A 25,467-nucleotide genomic window follows, 5' to 3' on the forward strand; every position below is an offset into this window, starting at 1 on the left:
GCTTCAAGCTCATTAATATGCATGTTCTCTCTCCATTTGTTTCTCTATTTACTTTGAAGTTGCCTCACTGGAACCTGCACTGCTTTTCTGTGTTAAGACTCTTGGCTGGCATTTCTCAGCTTGCTGCCGTCTCTGGTTTTTATCGAGGATGGAAATGGGACCGAATGTTGCAAAAGTCAGTTAATCGCACCTCAGGTGACATTTGGTGCCCAGCTGAATGGATTTCTTGGCCTCCTCACCCTCACTGTTGAGAGATGTTCTTTCTACTTGCTCTCAAGTTGCCTGTTTACATTGCAAATTTTAGGTCAAGTAACAACTCTGTATTCGTCAAGCACCTGCCCCAGGGGAGTACAGCCCCTCATTCTGCTTTTACAAAAAAAATAACACCACCTGGGTGTTACCTTAAGTCTCCCTCTAAATGTCTCTTCCACCTGAAAGAGCTATTTCCAGCATGGGAGGAGAAATCAACTTTGACTCAGATATCAAATTCTTGGTGTGATAAGAGAATGCGACTCAGCTGTCTTCTTCTATTTTTGGCTTTGTGATTCAGGAGCAGCTCATTGTTCAGATGACACAGTCATAACTGGGAACTTCTGTGAGAAGGGGGAGTAAGAGCATTTATATAATATTCACAGGTCACTTTATATTATTATCTCTCCCCAAACAAATCAATCCCAACATTATCCTATGCAACAAGCCCATGTCACCCATATTTTGGGGTGAAAGACTTGGACATACTGTTTTCCTCAAAGTACCTACAAGAACAGACAGTTAGGTGTTTCTCTTGAGGCTGCAGGTCGTGACAAGGTAGGTCTGCTTCCTACTAAGTCCCTTCCCAGCAAATGTGAAAACAGACACACAACTTTCATGATTCCTCCGTACAAACAACAGTTTATTCTCAGCAGACATCCATTAAAAAACCAAGGAACATATCCTGAAGCATGTGAGAGGAACTGGCCATGAGCAAGACGACTTAGACAAGCCCATCTAAGGAGTGAGGCTGGTTTGATTAAATAAATGTAGTGGCCTCTTCTGGAGGGCTACAGGATTAAAATCAAACAAGTGGGTACAAACACCTTTTTCAGCAGAAGGGACCCTAAGGCACTGCTAAGCCAGTGCATCAAAACTATGACAGTTTCATTGAACCAGGTTTCAATACACCACTGTGTCCAAGTCATTTCCATCCCCTTAAATTCCCACTGTACTTCTTGTATAGAAAAGCAGTAGTATGCTGGATAAATTTTAAAGTAACTAATTCTTCTGCTGGATCTCACAGAACTTTTCATGAGCGAAAATATTTAAATATGGAGCTGGTTTTTAATACGATATTGTTCATTAAATTATTTGCAGCATTAGTTTTAAGACGATCCACAAAGGGAAGCATACAGTAAGTTAAACCAACTGAACAGAGCAAGTGGTATAGACCAAGGGTCACCACCCTATGCCACGATGCAAAGGGCTGCATACGAGTTATTTGGCAATAGCAACACAGCAGGGCTGACAGGTGGGCAGGAGCTGAAAGTCCTGGCAACTTGACAGTGCCCTTCAGTGCAGCCTGAGGGTCCCTTACACAAGGGCCAAGAAGGCTCCAGTCGGGTGGTCAGTAGCATCTTACATCTTTAGCACGGAACCTCTTCAAGTTCACGCTATCTACTGGCATGTGCCTCATTTGATGCAATACAGAATCCATCTCACAGCCACTGCCTGAGGCAATTTACCTCAGTCTAGATCTACTGCTGCACAGCCTTGGCTTAGTAACTACATATTCTCCAACAGGAGCAGTAGCAAGGATGCAACATCACCTCAAAATCCATCACACGCTACTGTACAGTGAACAGCTGCAAAACAGAACAGTGAATACAGAAATAGCACTGCTAAAAGCCAAAGTGGCCACCTATGGAGGAGCTAACAGTGCAGAGCTGAGAGCACACACCAAAATGTTATGGTTGGGTTTTATTTTTTTCAAAATTACCTTGCTTACTTGTTTTCAGCACCTTAAAGCAGACGAGATCCATCTCAGCCCTGAAAATCGGTGGTTATTGCAAGTAAAAAGTAAAATCGACTACCTGAAGACTAGTGCGTTCAGCTTTGCTCTTATTAAAAACACTGGAAAAATACCTAAAGCTTTGTGATTGTCACATCACAGTCATCTGCAACCTGAAAATGCAGTCAGCTCTAACAAGACAATGCACATCACTTCATCAACCAAAGAGGAGGACTGACGAGAGAGCATGCCACAAAAAGATTTTGACTCACAGTGGCTAATTTCTGAACATCTTCATCGGATGCTCCCAGTGAAGCAAGTCCTATCTCTTGTGAAAACTGTGCAAACTTGGGATCAGCAAGTAGAGGCACGTGTCCCAAGAGTTCATGGCACGTATCCCTAAGAGAATGCAAATGAATAGAGTCATTACAGAAATTAATGCCATAATCATTCCATAATTAAAGTAACATAAGCCATTTTACATAGGTCTGACCTTTACTTTAAAAGTCTTACCATGAAACATGTTTTTTACAGTGTAGTAGTTCTTCCCTGTGTATGGTTCTGTAGAAACATACACATTTGCTTCTATTAAATGGGTTATATGTCATTTAACTCCACCTGTTCCGTGATTTCCCCATCATTTCCAGATTGAATGGGAGGGCCTGATCACTGCTGTCTTCCAGGCTTAGTACCATGAAGACTGAATTGCCCACAGGAAAGCCAGATGTCTCACCAGTGCAGTTTTCAGCATTCCTCTCCACATGAATCAAGTTCAAAATCTAACACATTCCCTCTTCCTCTTCTCCTTTCCCCTTTTTGCACCTGGGTACATGTCCACAACTGAACATTTTGGCACTTGCCAACAGAAATTCAGGGCAACATTTACAGAGGTTTCTGGGAGCTTAATTTCTCATTTAGCCCTGAGATCCTACTGCAATTACCAGGTACTTTCGTTAGGCAGTCCACTTTTCAGTAAGCAGATTTTTTCAGGAAAAGCAGAGAACCCAAATCGTTTCTGAAAGAACTGCTGTCCACAACTGTAAGTGCATTATTAGTCATGACAAAGTGCAGATATAAGAGTACAAAATCTGCTAACCAACCTAACAGAAGTGCACATGCATCATCTACAAAAGCTCTCAAACAATTCTGAAACTTTTGGTGCATTTGTTCACAGAAAATAATGGACTTGGTAGTAAAGTTCACTTTAAAAATCGGATCTGACATTTCCTTTGCTTTTGTCTCTTCAAAGACATTTCTCTTTTTTTTTTTTTTTTTTCCTCTAAGCTGTAAACAAATGTTTTAAAAGCAGGGAGAAAACATCAAGTTTTCCGCCTTCTATCGAAAGTCATCCAATTTGTCTTTTATAAACTATTTTTGTTTGAAAAGACACAGAACCTGACACTTCAGATAAATCATGAACAGAAAAACAACCCTCCATATAATTTAAAGTCTCCTTATTCAGTACTCTTCACAAAGTCTGCACCTACTGTGTCTAGGTAGATAATAGTAGATAGTAGTTTCTGAACACACGTGAATGAAGATTAGCATTTTTGGCATTCCTGGTTTGCCCCACCAAAAGCTTATCAAATATAGTTCCAGTATTGGAGAGTTACATACAAGTCCGTCTTCTCAGCCCAGACATCCTCACTTACAGATGCTTAGCAATATTTGCTCATTTGCTCACTTTTTGGTGAGACAAGCACTGCTCTGAAGCAGTGCATAACCAGTTTAAACCCATTTCATATATGAATAATTCATTCAAAAGTGCAGAGGAATTACCAAATCCCATTTCTCTTCCTCCCTAGACATAAGTATTTCCCAAATAAGGAGGGGAGGTAAACAGACACATTTAGTTCACTAACGATACAAAGGACAGCAGGGAAACAGAGTTTGCAGTCTGATAGATACACCCAGAGGATTCCCAGTACCAAACAACTCACTGGAGAAACCTCTGTTCATGACTTCTCCAACCGTCACCTCCAACACAGAAATGGGCCACAAAGCCCATTCACTGGAAGTCCAGAGCTCTAACTCCAATTCTCCTCTTCACTGAAGAAATCAACACTTGATTGCTGAGCACTTCACCTATGCTGCACTGCATCAGTCCAGATGTATTTTAACTTCATATCAGTAGTTCAGACAGCAAGAGCAAAGAAGATACAGTGGCTTCTACAGCAGCATCACTACTATTGGTACCTGAGCGAGTGTCTATATCTCTATTTTCCTGTGCTGAAGCCACGACTCCCAGAAACAAACAAGCAAAGACGTCTACACTGGGACACAGGCTCTTTGTGTCACTTCCACCCTTGCAGAAAAAATAAGAACAGACAAAGCCTAGCCCCATTAACTTGTCTCTCCTGGCAAGAGGGGGAGGATGAGGAGGAAGAAGGCATTTCTCTCATGCCTTTAGCTTCTTCCATTAAAACTATGCAAAGTACTATTTTGAATGTGGAGTTATAAAGAGGTGAGCTTAAAACAAAAAGCATATGAACAAAAAAAAAAAAAAAAACAAGCCAAAACAAAAAAATCTTTGAGGCAGAACCATGAACCAGCATTTGGGATTGTCACTGGAGTCTCTTAGATTTCTCTGCCAGTCTGGCCCTTTACAGATAGTCTAAACAATATAATTCTTCACTTAACTACCAAGGCTTGATTCTTTTGTTTTGTTTTATTCAGAAAATAATTAAGTTCCTTTAATTTACTCGCACACATTGCTCAGAGAAAATAAGATTTCTGTAATGCACTTTTCACAGCAAAAGATTTTTCTTGGAGTAAATTAGTTAGCAGAGCAGAGGAAATCTATATAGCTCTGTGAATGTAGTTGAAACATAATGAAACTCAGGAAGAAATGTTTTAAAATGCATATAGTAGTGATACAGATCAAACCAAATGAACTCCTTAATTTGTATCTAGCTCTATAGCCTGGGTGTTAAATCTGATGGAAAGCACACTGAAGTCAAAGGGAGTCGTTTTACCAGGTTTATATCATTGAAATGCAACATTCACCAAGCCAGGGACCTGCAGCAAACCTCATTATGGCCCCATATATCAACCAGCAGATCTCAGGGCACTGCAGCTACCACAGAAGATGAAGAGCTGTCCCCACTCAAGTCAATTTAGTTTTGCCATTGATTTCAAAAAAAGCCAGGATGAAATTAACACTTCTTCTGGTTTTGGTCTTAACACCTCTAAATATGACCAAAACCTGGATTTTTAAGTTTAGCCCAAATAAGGAATAAAAATCTTAACTCTAACTGAACTATTGTTACTACACAGTGACTTTCCAGACACCATGACCAGAAAGGTTACCAAAAAAAGTAGCTGCCACTGCTACTAAGTATCAGCTATGACACGCTGCACAATTCTGAATGTAAGCCACATCCTGAAAACTACGGGGGTCTCAAATACACAAATCAACAAACCAGATATCAGCAGAACCACAGACGCACTTAATTGTTTCCTGGACAATTTCCTTCCTTTGTTCCTGTTGGAGTTGTGTACCTAAATCTCCTATCAATAGATGAAAATATTCTTCCAGTTTGTATTAAGTTAATAAATGTTGTCATTCTTTTGCTGAACATTGGCAGGTGCTGCAACCTGAGACACTGGCTTCCCACAGGAGACAAAATCATTAGTCCAAAATCTGGTACTTCCTAAGTATAATTTCTTTTTTTGAAATACCTACAGATGTTTTCAGATAGACCAGAAGAGGTCCAGCATCATATATCCAAGCCCTCCTTTCAGGATTTTCCCTTGTAGCAATTTGCCTACAAATTTAAGAGATTAAAGTTCTAATTACAGAGGTTAAAGAAGTGAGTGAATTCCTTCAAGGATTACCACCTCTTTCCCAAAAGAAACACGCACACAAAACTAGTCTCACGGCATTTCAGCAAATACGTTGCCCAGTTCACATGCTGAGGAAGAAAAGTAGACAAGTGTATAACAGCACCACCTGGTGACTCCTGCCAGAATAATGTCAGAACATTTTGAGATACATCTTAATATACAGTTCCATTAATCCTTTTGTATCCAAAAACATTACTCCATGGTTTTGGCAGTCTATTCATGAAATCAAAGTTAGGCATGGGTCCAAAAGTTTACAGGACTGGAGCTGAATATACATGTATGAACCCTTTGTATAAATTTTTGGCAAAAATAAAACATATCCAAGTAGTCCAAGCTGACTAAACAACACCTACAATTTCATTCTAACCACCTGATGACTGATTCACTGCGAAAACGTCATTCCTGTGGTTACAAGATCAGCAGATGCCTTTGGTAAAACTACCTCCATATTATCTAACTGACATGTATTGTTCTGTTATTACTGCACAGAGCATATCATATATAATACAAGACAAGAACTACAATCACTTCGATCTTTTTTTCCCCCGCTTTTCATCAAGAGACCAAATGCCAAAATATTTCATCCAAACCTGCAATATTCTGTTTTGGAAAAGCTGCAAGGCTGTCCCATGAAAGTCATAATTAAAGTGTCTCTTACTTCTATCACATTCCCTGTAACAGGCTTCATATCTAATATCCTCTCTGGGTGAGAGAATAGTGCCTCATGACTTGCTTGTGTTGTGTTACAGGAGAGAAATGAAGTTCAGCTGTGGAGTCTGGCCCAGGAAAAATAAATGGGGACACAAGCAAGAAGCCCAAATTATAATTCTAAAAACAATTTTTTTCAACAGAATTGGGGCTTTTTTTCCAACTTCTTTCCTTAGTTGTCCAACAGAAAATAAAAATTTAGACAGTTTTTCAAAATGTTGAGTTGACAACTCCATTTTCCACTGAAATATAATGCAGACAGAATTTTTTGACCCACCATATAAATAACCCAGTTATTTAAGACCCTTGTCAAAAGTCCAAAAGAAACCTTTGAATTAAATTCTAGCTCACCAATGTGAAGGGTTTTGTCATCAAGAGCGTAAGCAGATTTTTACATTTGTAGGAAGGTTCCTCTTTCCAATCTTGGCCAATTCAACCGAGTATTTTAAGAATCTAGTGAGCATATTTTTTGATATCTAACAGCAACTTACGGTTCCGGTGTGTAGAGAGGATCTGAGCCATGTCGTATGTACTGAGTACAGTGAAAAACTCTGTATGCTAAGCCAGCTAAAAAATCTCGGGGAGACAGGTATCCAGCAACTGGTCTCACTGTGAAGCCAGACCTTTCTGAATTGAAGGAGATAATAAAAGACCATATTATATACATTGCTATGTTTCTGAGGACGGGTAATGATCTGTTGTTAATTATTTTATCAGAGAATCTTGGTTGAAGATCACCACACACCATTTTCACCTCTTATGTACAAGACCTGCTTTGCTTTGCTAGCATAGTTTAATGAAAACAGCTTTTGAGGTATTTCAAAGCTGGTTAGAAAGATGGCAAGGTACCATAAATTATGTTCTCAAATCACAGAGTATCTGATTTTCATGTCTGGTACCAAACAGGAGAGAAGCTTCCAAAACAGAAGATGACTTCTGTAAAACGTATTAAAAACTAACAGAATAGAATAGGATTAAATCAAATCTGTTGGATAAATCTACAGATAAAATAGTGTTTGTGACAATAAATTAATGATTTTCACAGGCGAGGTCCTCATTTAAATATTTAACAAAGTGTTCCTTTGTCAGATTAGTCCCAGTGGGGAGTAATTCCAGACTCAGTGACTTTGAAAAGTACATTTCTCTCCCAAATTCATTCTTTATTCTTTCCAAGTGTTTACAGGAGACTGTTCTAAGTTTTTCTTCAACAGACACTACTACTGCTGTATTTTGTCCGAAAACATTATTTCTGAAAGAAGTGCGAGGTTTTGAGTGTCTAGTTAGGGAGAAAGAACCTGTACACTTTGGCATCATTCCTTAGAGACCATAATACAATATACGAGAGAAGGACACATCCAAATTCAAAGAATGAGGAGTCATTTATTCGTAAATGCAGGTCTTCACAAACAAGAGTTACAGATGAAGCAGAGACTGAGGACAGTAGGCCTCTCATTACAAATTTTGTATTTCTATACATATTTGGAACAAAACGTTTTGCTAATTTTTCTCATGACAGTTAACAGCACAACCCACATTTTTTCCAAACATCCATCTTTATAATGTTTTAGTTCCTGAGCTCCTGAGCAAGAGGATTAAGGAACAAGCATATGTATCTGAGAGGACCCTTGAGGAGAAAATCTTAAATGAGAGCTCTTTGGTGGCTTTGCCTCTGGAGTTTAAAACAGCAGGTTCACATCTGCCATTTCTTCCATACGGGACACATTTCCATTACAGATGAAAAATAAGGATATCTTCAAACTTAAACATGTAATATACTGATCCCTTAAAAAAATAACATGAAAGAGAAGTACCAGATCACCTATGGAGTCCCATCGAATTTTTTCAACCTGCAAATGTAATCACTGGCTTCTTGAGGTCTTCAGCACTCAGGAAATCCTCATATTCATGAGGCTGTACATCAATGTGCCAAACTTGCTCTCCTCTTTAAATTCAGTTATCTCGGCATTTTATGACCTCTTTAACCTGCCTGGATATTTGGGGGATGCCCACTGCGGTTATCAGAACTCCCACCCTGTGGCAATGAGAAGAGCAGAGCTAACTGCTCTTTCTTTTCATTGCACTTGAAGGGTTTTTCTCCCTGTGCAAGATAACCTCATGTGATACATGTTCAGCTGTTTAATTCCTCTCAGCTTCATACTTGCAAGTACATAGATAAAACTGTCGTGACTCAGCAAACTCTCTGCCATGCAGAATGTCAATGACAGAATGACACTTCAGGCTATACCAAAGTCTACTGACTATGGTGGGAGTCTTTTCATTCAATGTGCTCTCTATTTCATATTAACAAAATAGAATGTTTTCAAGAAACCATATCTATTGACAAACTAAATATGAATCTTACCTTTAAGAAAAATAGAAACATCTTCCAACTGAGGCACATTATCCTCTCTGTATCCACAGTACTTGGTCAGCAGAGGAAAGTTTTTTAAATATTCACGGCAAGCATGGGTGGGATAGAGTTTACTGAGTTCCCTAAATACCACCCCCCATGTCTTAATTTCTTCAGCTGTGTACTCCACTCTGGGAATGGGTTGACCACTGTGAAAAACAAGATAATACAAAATTCATTTGAATACAACCAGATTCAAGACAGATTGTGGATGGCAAAATTTCTGTGAAAAGTATTATTTAAACAAAGGCAGACAGAGACTATTAAAACTATTGAAAACTATTTTTAAATGACAGCTTGACGCTTTTTTCTTAGAATTACTGCTTGATATTATGTTGTACATATCACATTAATTTCTTAAGGACTTTATTTCTTATTAAGCAATGAGATTATTTCTTAATCTTTGTACACACCGTAGTAGAAAGATGGATTTCTTACATGCCACGTTCTGATACCAGAGTACTACTTCACCATTTATTGCCACTGAAGCCTTTGCAAGTGGTTAGCTGAAGATCCTGATTCAAACTTACAGATTCAGTAAGACCACCAGCAGATAGCATGTTCTGTGCATTCTTTAAAATACATAATATCCACATAGCATCATTATCTAGCATTTTATAAAGCGAACATTAGCCAATTAGATAGATGTTTAGAAATATGTGGATCCAATAAAAATACATATACTTATTGTTTAGACTGTTGCTTACATGTGCAGACGTGTTTGGAACCCCAAATTCATGCAGGACTACATCATATAGTCACACCTCAGAGCCAACAGCCTAGCCTCAGTGAAACTAAGCCTCTAAATACACCTCTCCTTTTTTTCAGTTCTGCACCATTCCTCTGCCTCCTCCCTTACACAGATGTACAGAAACTGCAAAGCAGGAGCCTTCCAGGATACCTGCTAATCTGTCTCTGACATCCAAGATTTGCCTTGAGTGGTTACAGCTAATTTAAAACTGACTGACAGAGTGAAGACTGTGAAGGGCTCCTTCCAATTTGCACTGCCTTGTATTTAGCTGTAAGGAATTTCCCATGCCACGGTCATGGGCCATCATCTCACGTCATTAATTCCCTCCTAGAAAATTCAAAGTCTTTCTCCAGATTTAATGTTTACAATCTATAGTATGTAATCTGTGCCATCTGCCTTCTCCTCAGGTATCCTCTTTTCCCACACTGTAACAAAGTACAGATTAGCAAAGGGATTCACAGGATCCTCCTCCACCCTATCTTCCACTACTCTCCCACAGGGCTGGCAACATGAGCGCTCCCAGTCCAGTGCTGCAACTTCCCCAGTAGCACAGACAGCAGCTGAACGGGCGTATCAGGCACAGGGAATCCCCGTGCAGCAGGAGAACTGCAGTGCTGGGCTTGTGCTGGGGCTTGGCTCTCCATCTCGGTTGTTGCCCGGTTCATAGTCCAGTCTCCACCACACGAGGTAACGAGGAATGAGCCCTCCTGGTACATGCAATTGCTGCTCTGCAGTCCCTACAGGCTCAAGAGAGGATTATCTGCCCTACATTCATTGTGGTTGTCCCCTCACCTTTATTGAAAACTTACCATTTAATCCCCTTGCCTTTCACTGTATCAAAGGATTTTGATCCATGGCAGTTACCTGTCAGTTAAAGGCTATGTATGGGTCCACATTAAGGACTCACTGAACACCCACTACATCTCCTATCTCCCCTTCAGCCACTCTTCTGCAGACATGACAAGAATTGCAACACATGTAGTGAAGCATTTCTCACTAACAGAAGCTGCACTGGGCCTGTGCCCATTCTGTGGTGGGAGTCAGTCCTTCAGGTCTAGTATCTGTCTTCACCTTTACACTTTATCAGCCTTAAGCTGCCTGCCCCTGCCAGCTCATGGGAAGCATAACACAGCTATTCTAAATTGTACCCGTAAATGACGGACACAAGCAGGTTGCTACTCCATCCACCTGGGTTTGCCAGAACACCATGCAGTAGCCTCATCCCTGTTTCTTAGACCTGACCTCTACTACGGATACTGCCAGTATGGGTCAGCACTGGCCCAGCACAGAGGAAGAAATTTGTGCACCAGTGGAAAACGTCAGGTTTCTATTTAGCCTGTCACTAACAGGTATGAACACAATCAAGGATTTGAAGCTTGGTCACTGCTCACTAAAAGGTTTATAACTTAGTTATTGTTTCAATTAATTCATTAGTACTGAAGTAAGGTTCACTGAACATTAATTCCTTAATAGGATTTAAGCCTAGGAGAGCTGATCTTATTTCCAGCTGATCACGATACTGCTTTATTGAGAGGATCAAGGCAGCCAGACTCGAGGAAGGACCTATGCCTTTCTCACTCAGCTCTGCAAATCTCATTTTTCTCACCCTCTTATTTCAACAAGGAAGACCTACCTTGCGCTCAAACATTTCAATAAATCACAGAAATGGCCAGCCTGCATAGCCGGTTTTCTTGTGGCTGAGTAAGATGACTACAAGCTAACCTATCCTGCATTTTTATTTCCCCTTATTAAACTAAGGTCTTTCCATTTTGCCACAGTCATGAGCTATCAACTCATATTATGAATTCCCTCTTAAACATTGTATTTTTCCTCCAGATTTAATTTTCTCAACACCTTTTCAATCTCTAATCAGTCTCAAAGGACTAATTAGCAATATTAACACATTTTCGCTATCTTTAGGACAGAAGCTAAGTGAAGGAGGGAGGAATATTTTTTTTTTGGTCCATTTATCTCACGCAGTTGATCTTCACTGCTGTGTTCTATTAGCATGACTTTCCCTTTAAGACCCAGCACCAGCAAATATCTGCTCCTCCAAGTTCACTTCTCTCTCTCCCCACTATGGAGGCCTCTTTATGTTCAAGCCAAGCCGAGCGTCTAACACTACACAACAGCAGCAATTCACAAAGGAAACGCTGATCTGGGATTTTCAGCTCAACAATTTTCTTACAGAGCCAATTCCTTGCAGCCAGTTCTCTGCAGCCAAATCTCTTTGTTATTTTTTTTTCTTTAAGGAAATAAGTATGGTGGTTTTTTACACTGAAAAATGAAAATTAGAAACACATCAAGCCTCAGTAAGTGATTAGGAAGGTCACTTACCTGGAAGACACCAAGAGGTTCAAGATAATGCTCTGAATTTATCCCTAAGGGAAGCGGTCCTTACAACAGAGCTATTCTTTTTGTATAAATAAGTAAATAGTCATTAGACCACAGAAGAGAGTGTGATGAGACTGCAATGCAGTGTCAAGACACCTATACTAATTCTGAGCTCCCCAGCATGGGTAGCAGAAACAGCTTAGCTGTAGCAGCACGAAGCCCCCCCCGAGCTGATTTGCCTTTTCTCAGCATGGCTTAGGCTGAGCTGCCGGATGCTGAGGGTAAATGTCTCCTTGGGCTGTCTCTACAGGCAAACCCGGAGACAGACTGACTGTAACAGCCTAGCAGATATGGCACATCCCTGGGGTTAAGACAACCACTGTAGGAGACCTGAGGAGTATGAGCAGAATTTGGACACATCTTAGGTAACTGCCCTAGGCACTGGCCTCCCAGTCATTTTGCGGTCTCTGTCTAAAAATATTTGAAGCATCTTGTTTTCCATTTGCTTGTAATAATAGGAAGAGTTTGAAATCTTTTAAAGGTTTGAAAAGAGTGGGATGAAGGAGTACTTCCGAGCAGTTTTGCTGAAGTACAAAATCTGGCCCCCAAATAACCTCTGGTCTGGACTGTTCGATTTTTATAATGTTCCTGCAGAAATTATTCTCGAGCCTTCAAAATCTAAAGAAGAAAAAGATTTTTCCTTTCCTTTATCTGTTTTTCTGGATTACTCTATGTGATTTTTGTGAAAAGATGTTTCTCAACCGGTTTCAGGGAGGAAAAAAAAAACCTTTGTAGCAGAAGACCAACCACTGCTTAGTGAGCCAACTGCATGATCTTTCCAGCACTTAGACAGCTGAGAGGGAGAAGGGAAGAAGATATTTCCAGCAACATAGCAGCTGTGTAATGCATTGTACTACTCCTACCGTCATGGGTAAATGGAGAACTATCCAACTTACTGAAAGAGCTCTAGGAGCACACACAGTCTACCATCATCCACAGGTACCTGCTTGACATTTCACACTGCAATAAATGCTAGGCAAGAAGCACTAACTCTACTGCATTAGACTGAGAAAAAGATAATAGATCAATCAGCTGTAAACAAACAAACAAAAAAACTGCCTCAATTTACATTTGAAAGCCGGCTAAACTTAGGACTTACCTGGTCAGTCTAAAAAGCTTCTCTACCAACCAGCACCCCACCCCCAGCAGGCAGCAGCTCAGTGTGCTGGAAAAATGCCATGAGTACCCAGCTAAACAAATGCCACCACGAGCAGAAAAAAGGGGAACCAACACTAGCACTTACACATTTATTAAGATTGGTAATAGCTTAATGACAGGAATGGGACACAAGTAAAGAAAACATATAATCAGGATTATATGGTCACAAAGCAGAGTTAATCGTCCCGTCCCTCCAGCCTTCTGCAACCTGTACACTACCCTCACATTAAAAAGAAAAAAAAAAAAAAAAAGAACTGAAAAACCTTCAAAAATCCATTTTCAAATTGCTTCCTGACAGGACATGCCTTCTATGAAGGGAGAAAAAATTATTGTTTTATACTCTTTAAACAACGTAGGTAGGAATCTCCACAGAGAAAAATGAAAAACCTGAAGAAGCGTGGAAAAATAGAAAAGAACATGAAATTAGTGTGTTCTTTCCCTTGACAATGAGGCTTAGGCCTGTTGCAAATAAAACCTAGAGTATGACTAGAATTAGTTGAATGCTTCTGTGACAAGAAAATTGCAACACAGCAGGTATTTGTAGTTAGCACAGAAAGTTTCCTAACTTCCAGGGATGGTAGCAAATTGAAAATACTGGCTTGACATGGGGAAAAAAAAGATTCAAAATGAGAAAACACATGCAGTGTATTTGTGCACAGGCACCAGCTCCAGTAACTACAGAGAAATCCACTGACTGAATCCTGACAAATTTAGAGCTGTGTTGGCAAAAATCGATAAATGGCATTTTATGGTGTCCAGTATAGTAAGCACATGAAAAGAAAATAATAATCTCATTTTTAGTGAGCTCACCCAACTACACAGGGGTGCTAGATACATGGGATTCAGCAGTGCATCAGTTTATCATTAAGACATGCAAGCATTTGTAAAAGAGTTTAAGCGGCTATGAATAAAATGCAGAAGAGACACTGCTTACCTTTCAAATGCTTGCCTGTATCTGTACTGAAAATGTGACAGGATTTCAAGCACCAGGTTTGTCATTTATAGCCTACACTAAACTAGGCAAAGTTTAAAGGATGACTTTGTCTACTATTAAACTTCATCCTAGAGAATTAAGTAGAGCATGAATTCTAACTACTCAGCAGCATGGGGAAGAATTATGCCAGTACTTACTATTTATAGCTCATGGCAACATCCACAAAGTACTTTCTTCTCTGTCGATAGACATTGTCTTTAAATCCCTTAAGCAAGGAAGAAGAGAGTAATTTACAATAAGGACAGAAAATTAGCTGTAAGAATTATAAAATAAATCATTAAAGTGTTTATTTAGTACCTCATTATACTGTATTTTGATTAACGCTATCTAATGGACTGCAAGAGAAGATAAGGATTTCTTCACTTTTTTCCCCCTCCGAAGTCCCACAGGAGTTTTTTCAAGACAAGTTTGCGCATAGTCATTCATCCAAGATGTGGAAAAAGGGAACCCTTTTCCTTATGATTTTATCTCACTCAGGTTTTCCTTAATCTGAACGGAGATCTACACACAGGTGCAAAGCAGAATAATTTACCTATCCTTAATACATCTTTCTTCACTAGAGCAAGAACCCATACGCAACTCATCTTGAAGATGCTACTTCAGCAGTTGCCATCTTAACCAACACATTAGGGACTGAATCATCAGCCTCCAGCAGCAAATATGCACAGTGCTCCAATTTGAGTTACAGAGGAAGGGCTCTACCTCGTGGGCTACAGCAGGCTCATACCTTTTCCATATTCAGTGCAAAAGAGCTGTATAACACATACACACCAGCCAGTTACAGCCCTCCGAGCCATTCAAAACTAAAACAAGAACTCATCTATAAAAGATGGAGACACTTCAGGTTTTGGACTACAAAAATAATATCTGTTTTCAAGGCAGAATGGCTAACCTCTTGAAGGTGAAAAAGGGTAAAGAGTTATCTAAGTTCCTCAGTTAGTAGCCCAGAAAATGCATTTAAGTTTCCCCTAGTCAGAGTTGAAAAGTAAAATGCATTTTTTCCTTACTGCTCACATACAGAAACGTAAATCACTGAAGGGAATGAAAGGATAATGTCGTTTGATTTGAAATATTTGTATGAGTTTCCAGAATACTCAGAAGGCAATTTACTGCCCCGTAACCAAAGCTGCACTGCGGGGGCAGAGTAAGGGAAGATGTCAGAGGACTGCAGAAAACCTTCAAGCCTCCACTCCTACACAGAAAAGCTTTCCGACTGGCAAAAGATTGCTGTAATCTGGGGGAGCTTCCTTGTCTGCTTAATACCTTCTGACATACAAGTTGAGTAACTCAGCTGTAGACTGTTCAAGAGCTGAAAAGTGATGGAAGACAGCACAGTGGATTTAAAGGCCTGTCACATGTAGTGAAACTAAGACAAACCATTAGCCAATACGGAGTGGGTTAGAGCTATGTTCCTGAAGTGGTGCTATACTGGTTCTGTAACAGGGTCACTCTCTTTGGTCCTCTGGCACTTACACACCATTGCTAAGGCACAGGACAGGCACCAGAAGCGGCCTTTGAAAGGCCAGTCACAGTTTTTACAGTTTCTTCCCCCATCTCTAATACCTAGCATGCTGCATAGGCTAACAAATGGTGTGTAAATTATGTTTATAAGAGTTCCCCCAAGTGTAAAATATATATTCATATAATGCAAATGTCTTTTTTCATTGTCTGTAAAACTGAAGGCAGATTTTCAGCAAAGCACTCAAGTATTTAATGAAGGCACCAGCTCAGAACATAAAACAGCATCAAATGGCCCGTCACAGTCATCGACTCAAGGCTAGAATGAGCTGCCACTACAGCCTCTGTTTGAACCAAATTACTGTTAATGGCTGCAGGTAATCAACAGACCTTTCCATTCTGAGAAAATGTGAGGTAAATCCTAGTTTTTCATCGAGAAGTACATGGCAGAAACCAGGATCCAGGAACACGGTCCCCAACTGTGGGCCCACAGTGCGGGGAGGGCTCACACATGGTTGGGATGGCTGGGAACCAAGCAAGGCAATGATGATTATCGTGGCTGATACACAGGCAGGTGACACCAGAGACAGGGAAGTGAGGCTGCCAGGGACACCATGATGATGTCCTTCTGCTTGTGTGCACCGGCATGAGGGTCTGTACCTGCGCTCCCACCATGGCAGGGCCTCTGTAGGAGCTGTGGAGCAGATAGGACGGAAGGCAGTGGTCTGAGTGCTATTTCTAAACCGACGTAGAGCCCTAAACCCAGGGCCACCAGGAGCACCCGCCTCTCCTCAACCCAGGCAGTCACCAGGGAGGAGTCCACACAGGCACTGTAGTACCACAGATACAGACGCACTACTATAAAGTCCCCTACACAGAACTGATCTTTCTGCAATCACTTATAAACTCCTTGGGGCTGATTTCACCATCTTAGACAATACCAACAAAAATGTGTGTCACAAAAAACAAAGGATACTGTCACCTACAGCTAGAGTTTAATCCGATTCTATTACAAGACAGTCTTATGGTCAGATACCTTAGTTCATTACCTACTTCCTTTCAGCTGCAAGTTTCCTACAACACCAGTTTAATCCAGCCTATATTAGAAATGAATACAACTAACTACCACCAGCATCTTTCAGCCAAGCGGTCCAAAGGTAGAAACATGGATTTATAACAAGTGAAAATGTTGTAACAACACAAATGCTTGCAAGCATCTGCCACCTAAAGACTCAGAGGTTAAGCATTTATGGACATCGGCCAAAAGAAATAAAACAGCAACAAATCCGGTTTTCTGCCTTTTGCATTCAGCATTTGGCACTATGGCAGATACAGCTTGTGTGAAACACGGGCTTGTCTTCTGTCACCAAAGCCAGGAAACAATATGAGACACCTTCTCATCTGCTACATTCATGCACAAAGAGGAACATGTTGCTCTGTTTCATTTTGTAATTACCTCCTGAGTGCCCAAGTCTTCCTTCATAATTCTTTCTTCTCTGACACCTAGGTTAGTATCAATTCTTACCCAAGAGCTACTTGTGACAAAACTGAAGGTCACATTCATCTAAACTCTTCTGAGTTTGAAACCTTTCTATCAGCTAGTTAATTAAAAAATAAATAAAGGGAACACAGTTAAAACAGTGAGTAAGTTTTCTGGAGGACCTCCTTTTTGGGTGTCCTACTTCAGAAAAGGAAAATTAACTCACTGAAGCTACCAAGAGAACTAAATCCCCACCTTCTGAAAACCATATGTTCAAAAAAGTACTCAGAATCAGCAGTCAACAAGCTTTTTATTTGACTGGCAAATAACCTGAACAAATTACAAGACAATTTTATGTTACACTTACAGGGTGATCTGCATCCAGCTCAGATCCATACATCAAAACTCTCTGTGAGCACTTGTCTAATTCAGATATCTTCCTGGGGAACCAAGGGACACAGTCGAGATCTGTAGAAGACAGAATGTGGGTTGAATGTACTGGAGTGCAAGACTATGGAGATACCTTTGCAAAATGTTTGTCGGTGTCTAAAGCAAGTGATAGAAAAGCAGCCTTGCCTTCTTCATCTGTCCAGATATTTTCTGGTGGATTGAGAGATACGATATTAGTTTGAAACTTGAGCAACTGGATTAGTTCATTAAATTCCTTCTTACTGCAGTCACAGTCCACAAAAATTTCCACCTCCGAGTTCCTTCTCTTCGATTTTCGTGATTCAATATGAACCATACTCACATGTTTCTCCTGTGGAAAGACGAAATAATGGATGAAATACAGACATACCAGCTAGAAGGGCAATACTGATGGCATATTCCTTAGGAAAGTTCTTCCCAGTTATTAAAAGGTGTTTTCATTGAAAGGATTCACTTTGTATTTACACAACTGGTTAGCGATGCTTAATAAATACTGAAGACAAAAAAATCCGTATACTGAAAGTAAAACCAAAACTATTATATTTAACGAAGCAAGTCACCTAATGATTGAATTTTATCTACTAAAACAATCTCTTACAAATGACAGTATAACATTATCATTTTTAAAAAGAAAATAAAAATCTAATGCAATTTTGTATGTACCTTTGCTATAAATATTAAATTCTAATGCAATTTTGTTAGGCAATGTGCATAATGATAATGTTAATTTAACTACATTTGAGTGTGCTTCTTTAAATAGATGCTATTAAACATGTACTACTTCAGTATCTCTTATGAACACATAAGGAATATTTTTGTGAGAGTAACTGCGTATCAGTCCGCATCTATCTTTCTCACAGTAACTATCAATAATCCAAAGTGTTAATAGTAACAAAATTGTAACAAAATTAAAATCTAATTCAATTTATTCTTTGTTACAATGCTGCCATCAAAATTAAATGATGCAACAAACATGACTGTGTAAATACTTCTAGCACGAAAACTTTCCTATGGGGTATCTCTCCCACCACGACTACTGGTCTGCCAAGGGTGTCATACAACTACAGACAACCACACTGTGTTATGGCTGACCTGATGTAGTGACAGCCTGGCTCCAAAACAGCAGGTTGGACTAGATGACTGCTTTCAATCAATACTTCTATTGACCCTGATTTTTCCTTTTTTTTTTTGCCAGACAGAAACCAGCTGTTACTTACTCAGTGAAGCAAATAAAACAGTTTTTGACTTCCAAATAGGGAGAGCTCCGCGCTCATACTTCCATTTGCCTGCTGTATTTTACATAAACGTCCATTTCAGGTGAAGGTCCCCTCTGGTACAGCCAACCAGCAGTCCCTGCTATTACACCTCTGGATATACACACATAGTTCTTTCATTGGCATGCTCCATCAGGTATTTATACGGTGTATCTCCTTAGCTAACCCATTCATGTAACAAATGCACTCTGATCATACGCTAGGTTGAGTAGAGAACAAAACCCCACACTCCCCATCGTGGTACTCAAATTGAAGTGACTACGTGAATGGGGGTGATATCTCTGCAACATTTTCCAGCCATGTTTTAAGAGACCAGAGTGAGTTATATGTCTGTTCCCAAGAAGTGGGAGTTGATGCGTAAATCCAAGATTTCAGGAATGAAGCCATTCAAGCATTTAAGCCAGAGCTGCAGTTAAACACTTAACCCTTGGAGAGAAGCTGCATTGAAAACACGACTCCTTCTACGACTCCTATTAGCTCACTTAGGCTTAGCCTCTTTCTGCCAAACACCCTGCTTCCTGGCAGCCTTCCCCCCCGGGTCGACCTCACCCCTTTTCCGTGGCAGGGGAATCTAAGTAACTACATCAGCCTTGGGAATCTGCTCCCAGAGCCAGCTCGGTGAGTTAGGAATGGTATGGCGCAGTGCTCCCACTTACACCCCTCTGATGGTTTGGCCTTAGAGGTGGGCTCCAAGACACCTCCTCATTTACTCTTCACTGTGCTGCACAGACTGACCAACCTAAGACTTCTATTCTACTGCTTTGCTTTAATTATCCTCAGCCATGCCTCCAAGCCCTCTTCAATTTATTAATAAGGCAAGCGGACTGCATGCAGTACCAGCAGACTGAGCAAAACCCACCGATTGCGCAGGGAACTGTATGAGAACCAATACTTCATAATTTACGTTCCAGTTAGACACATAAAGCCCTGACCCTGCAAGCACTTAAGGGCGCATTTAACTTCATGACCAAACACTGTCCTACAGCAAGGCTGCCACCACCACCTGATTGTATGTAATTTAGATTCTGAACTGTTCTCTGAAAGTGCCTCCTTTCATTGTGGCCTGCACAGACAACTTCAAATCTAATTTAAGGTGTCGAGAATCACATGTTGGAAACCTAAAGCAAACGGTGTGAACATCAGCATCACTGTTGAACGTTACTCCAGAAAACGCTTCACGTGCCCAAAATGCTTTGTTGAATGGTCCATAAAATTTTAAGTTACTTTTATTCAATTCTGCAGAGTGTAACTGCACTCTATTCCTTCTGCCACGGTCCATTAGATTTATACCAACAAACAACCTGACCTCAGTAGCCTTCCTCAGTCCGGTCAGCAAAATGATTTGTAAGCTTTACCTGGAAGAGTCGGAGAGCTTTCACCAATCCACCGACTTCATTCTTCAAGGAAAACACCACGGCTGTCTTTCCACCTTCAGAAACAGATTCACCTTTCCCATTTCCCTTATTCCCTTTCTTTTCCTCATTTTTCCCAGAACTCGATCTGTTTAGCTGCAAATGGATAAAGAACAGCATCATCTTAGAAGCAAATGGACTTCTCCCAAAATTAAGTCTTTTTACACAGAGGCATTTTTGTTAGAAAACAGCGGAATGGAACTCATCCACGCTTAATTTGAAAGGCAATGCCTTTACTTGAAACCAAATCACAGGTCAAAGGCAGCTGTTAGAGACGATTGTGTAAGAGGCCAGTTCATAAAAAAAAAAAAAAAAAAAGCTTAAGGAAAAGCACATGAATATCTGGGATACAATATGATGATATTATTAGGACAATGCCATCATTACTAATAAACATGAAGCAAATGGAGATGGTCTAAATTACTGCAAAGCCTGCAGCGATGCTATTCTAACCTGAATATTGCTGCTAAATTGCAGTGATGCTATTCAAACCTGTACCAGTCAATTTACGATAATTTACACTGGTCTGTTATTTTTGTGTTAACTATCAAATTTAAAATACAAATTTTATGTTCTCTGTTGTAATACAATTAAGTTGCCATGTAATGTCATTTTTCCTGAGAAAACAAAACCTCTGTTGATTATACAAACAAGGATAGAAATACAAGCATAGACTGTATCATGGAACACCAGGTTGGAAGGGACCTCAAGGATTGTCTGGTCCAACCTTTCTTGGCAAAAGCACAGGCTGGACAAGACGGCCAAGCACACTTAAAAGTGTCTAGTGTTGGGGAGCCCATCACTTCTCTGGGGAGATTAGTCCAATGGCTGATCATTCTCATTGTAAAAAACTGTACCTTCCATAGAAGATGAGCTGGCTGATGAACTCAAAAAAATACAGAAAGCGACACAATCCTTGGCCAGCCCTACATTCTTCTCAAATCTGGGGGTCAAAGACTGCTTTAAGCTGAATTTCAGCCAGCATTTTCCAAAAAATGTAATTTTATCAGCTTAAATCTTGTTGAGATGCCAACACTGCAGCCTTTATAGACAATTTTTTTTAAGATCGACCATCATTTTCAAAAAACAGTCTGTGTTTTCCAACACCCAGGTTGTGACTCCTGGAGAAATTAAACCTCCAGTGAGATGCTAACTGCTTTTTTATAATCCGTAATATAGTCACTAAAAAAATGCGAAGATAGAAATTAGGAATCATATACATTTATTCCACGTGGATTAAATTGTCCTTTAATAAATCTGAAGCAGCTTACAGAAAATAACCCAAAAAATGAAATTTTTAAACAGGTCTCATAACACTTAATGAAAGCCAAACTAAATCTCTTTTCTTATTTTTTCCTTACAGGTCACTTCCATAATGTCTGTGGACCTGTGACAATGGAATTCAGCAAAGGGTCTCTCTCTGTGCTTCTAGAAGATTTTGTAAGACTTCATCAAGCGCTTCATGACCCAGCAGAAAATTAGTAAGCTTCAGCCTGACTCCTTTTCATACTGGATTATATAAAATGTCTTTCTTAAAAATGGATACCATTGACAGTGACAAGGTATTTGCATCACATCCATCTTAATGCATCCGCATGGTTCATGCCAAATTGTTTTTTCACCCGATTCTAGTCCACTCTGAAATATCTCCCTGTGCTGAATACAGAGCCCACAGCTCTCAAGCCCACTGGATATTCTGAGATTTTTTTTTTAAGGTACAAGAATGCACTGAATTAAAAAGACTAGTTAAAATGCATAATTTTACCAGAAGCCACTCTTTAAACAGCACAGGTTAAACAGCCACAGTTAAGCTAGTCACTGGACATGCTAAAGAGCCTCTGTGGTCTTTTCTCATCATTTATTAGACTACACAGAAACAATTTGGAAAAGCGAGTATTTTTGTAGAATGATATATGAGAGGTTTCAAACGTTTATTTTTTAGTAATTGAGTTTACATGATTCTGCTCGGTAAGAGGTTTGCTCAGGGATAGTTATGGGGAGGGTCACTTCTGTTTTAACTTCAACAATATTGGGATTTGGCTGAGTCCTTTTCACATACATCAAGCACACAACCTCCACATGAAGCGACAAAGGTGCTATTTTTATAGCATCCGTGATTTTTCACTGTGTGCTGCTTTCTGGAAGCTACATACTGAGGATCGTGTAGTCAACGGAGTGTCTGAGAATCTCAACACCAATGGATTCCTCTGGGAAATGAGAGCACTTGGCACCTTCTAAGACTGTCACAGGTTCCCTAATACTCTCAAGAGAGCAGTACACGAAGTGATGACTGAAAGACCCTCAAGCATATGAAAACTAGAATACCTGTTTGTTATAAGCCCAGTGGAAGAGGCTGTGATATTGCAAGAACTCCAAACTTATCAGCCATGCTCATTAGTACACTTCATAATTAAATAATGACTAGCAGATCAATTTTCCTAATGAAAATTACTTATCCAGAGAGAGTGCAAGTACTCAGGAATAAAAGTCATCTATAGCAGAACTCAATGAAGAAAATAACTCAGATATAAAGACAGTAAAACAAATTTATCCTATTTAATTAAATATTTCCAACAGAAGCAAAGCATGTACAAATAAGGATATTTCACATTTTACTATAAAAACAATGGGCTAGTTCACAACCAGTACAAACTGGTGCATTCTGTTGGTTCTACTCAAGTGATCTCAGTCTTCACACGTTGCAGAATTTTATAGGAGGCAAAGTCTTCACAATCCTAAATATTTCACATATTCAGAACAGATTATATTGTTAGCACCTATTAACATTCTTTACTCTTACTAAAGGAGACCTATTCCAACACATTTACCTGTAAGCATACAGAAGTTTATCCCATGCTTGAAACCACCCAAGCACCTGTTGCACCGACATCATCATCTCACAGAGAACTGTTTCTACCTCCTGACAGGGTTTTCAACAGGGAAACTGCACATCCCCTGCGCGACGCTCCCGCACGTTCTTGCACCCCTGCTAGTCGGCAGAAGCTGGGGAACCCCAAAGCTGCTCGGCAACGAAAGCGCCACAGGCACCAACGCAGTGTAAGCGCTTGTGATTTGCATGTTGCCAAAGATGTTTTACGCACTGTGCTGTGAGTTCTCTCAGTGCCTTGAAAAGGCAGATTCTGAGGATATATAGAGTCTGCAGGACTAACCAAAGTCTTTCAAAATGCAAGCACTTAAAACCACCTGAACTGGACCCCAATGCTTTTCTATTATCCCAATAACAATATGGTTTATTTCTGCAGAAAGGCTTGTATTTCTAACGGAACTTCTGCTACTACTCAAAGACACTTTCGAGGCAGCGTTTTGAATGAGGACCGGCTGGACGGCAAAGTTAGTTTCATCGGCCCCTACAACTGACAAACTATTCATTCGACCTTAAAGTCAAGGGGAAGGGGGACGGCTCCCCGGCACCAGGCCCCCCAGACGGGCAGGCTGAACACACCTCGCAGCTCCCCCCGACCCAGCGGCTCCCCCGCCCGCCCCCGCGGGGGTCCCCGCCGCCGCCAGGGACGGGCCCTGCGGAGCAGCCCCGCTCCCAGCCCCGCCACTTACGGTGAGGCTGCCGACGGCGGGGCGCTCCTCCGGCAGGGCCGAGTCCAGCGAGAAGCCCCTCCGCGCCCAGTACTTACTGGAGAACATCATCATGGCGGGCTGCATGGCGCCGGCCGGGCGGGCGGGGGGCAGCGCCGCGCTCTGCCCGCCTCGCCCCGCGGCGGCTCCTTTTATACGCCCCCGCGGAGGCTGATGGAAACCCGATTAGGGGAGACCCGTCGCCGGGTGACGAGAGCCGCCGGCAGATAGACGCCCACGGTCCACGCTTACCTCAGCCGCCGCCGCGCACCGCCCGCGCCGCCGGGGCGGGACGGGACGGGACGGGGAGCGGAGCCGCCACCGCCGCCGCCGGGCGCTGCCCAGCCTCGCCACCCTCGGCCAGGCGGCAGCCCCGGGGGAGCTGTGCCGCCCGCAACTCCAGAGGACCCCGCGGCGGGACGGCCCCCCCCGCGCTGCCGCCCGCTGCCGGGGCTGCCTTTGGGCGCCGCCTTCCCCTTCCCCTCACAGCGCTGCCCGCCTGGGCCCCGCTGAGGGGCACGGCCCGGCACGGCCCGGCGGCGGCCGTCACCCGGCCCGGACGCCTACCTCGGGCAGGGAAACACCGCTTTGAACCCAGCCCGGGAAGCCAAAGCAGCCTGCCCTCTCCCTCCACCGTGGGCAGGGCGGGCAACAGGGCAGGGCTTAGAGCCCCGGAGCACGCTGCCACCTCAGCCCCGGTAGCTCTGGGTGGCCCTGGGGAGGAACAGGCCCAGGGGTGGCGGGACGGGGCCCAGTGGGGACATGGGGACGGTATGCCAAAGCAACGTAGGGGCTGAGTTTCTACACAGAAAAGTTGTGATGCAATGCTGATGTGAGAAATTCTTTGCTGTAGAAACTCATCTCCCCCCCTTTTATAGAGTAGTACCACTTTGAAAAACAGGCTAGTTCAGAGAAGATGTGTTAAGGGATAGAAATTATATCTTGTCATGAAAGACTTAACATACCTTCTATATTGAAGGGTGATTGGCAACATGGAAAGAGTACTTCCACTGAAAGAGAATGCTTAGCTGGAGAAAGCTTTTTGATCGAGACAGCAATGGCTCTGGCTTCTGCCTGAACCATGTAAGGGCCAGGCTCCCATCATAAGACTCTTCTAACCACAACATCAGTAAAGAAATTAATCACCTATGAAGGTAAAACAATCCCATACAGATCCTGGAGTGGTTTTTATATTTATATGTATATGACAACCTCACTTCTCTCTGAAATACTTAAATCTCTAGGGTAAAGATTTCTATTTCGATTAGATGAATGGCCAGTGGGGTGGATTGGAAATTGGCTGAAAGATAGAGCTCAGAGGGTTGTGGTCAGTGGCACAAAGTCTAGTTGGAGGTCCATAACTACTGGTGTTCCCCAGGGGTCAGTACTAGGTCCACTTCTGTTCAATAAACGACGTAGATGAAGGGACAGAGAGCACCCTCAGCAAGTTTGCTGGTGATACTAAACTGGGAGGAGTGGCTGACACACCAGAAGGCTGTGCTGCCATTCAGTGAGACCTGGACAGGCTGGAGAGCTGGGCAGAGAGAAACCTGACAGGGTTCAACAAGGGCAAGTGTA

General features: G+C 41.6%; 1 protein-coding gene across 1 annotated transcript in view; it reads right to left on the minus strand.

Moving 5' to 3' along the window:
* Positions 1-23,976, minus strand: part of TPH2 (tryptophan hydroxylase 2) — a 49,605-nt gene extending 25,629 nt beyond the window's left edge. The window contains exons 1-8 of the mRNA XM_086471716.1: positions 23,872-23,976; positions 20,242-20,394; positions 17,760-17,943; positions 17,551-17,651; positions 14,383-14,450; positions 8,901-9,097; positions 7,030-7,165; positions 2,257-2,383 (exon numbers count right to left, since the gene is read on the minus strand). Coding sequence (XP_086327842.1) covers positions 2,257-2,383; positions 7,030-7,165; positions 8,901-9,097; positions 14,383-14,450; positions 17,551-17,651; positions 17,760-17,943; positions 20,242-20,394; positions 23,872-23,976 — 1,071 coding nt within the window. The remainder of the gene's footprint in view (positions 1-2,256; positions 2,384-7,029; positions 7,166-8,900; positions 9,098-14,382; positions 14,451-17,550; positions 17,652-17,759; positions 17,944-20,241; positions 20,395-23,871) is intronic.
* Positions 23,977-25,467: the final 1,491 nt, after the last annotated feature.

This window comes from Leptosomus discolor, chromosome 1 (assembly GCF_034619465.1).
Source record: "Leptosomus discolor isolate bLepDis1 chromosome 1, bLepDis1.hap2, whole genome shotgun sequence".
NCBI lineage: Eukaryota > Metazoa > Chordata > Aves > Leptosomiformes > Leptosomidae > Leptosomus > Leptosomus discolor.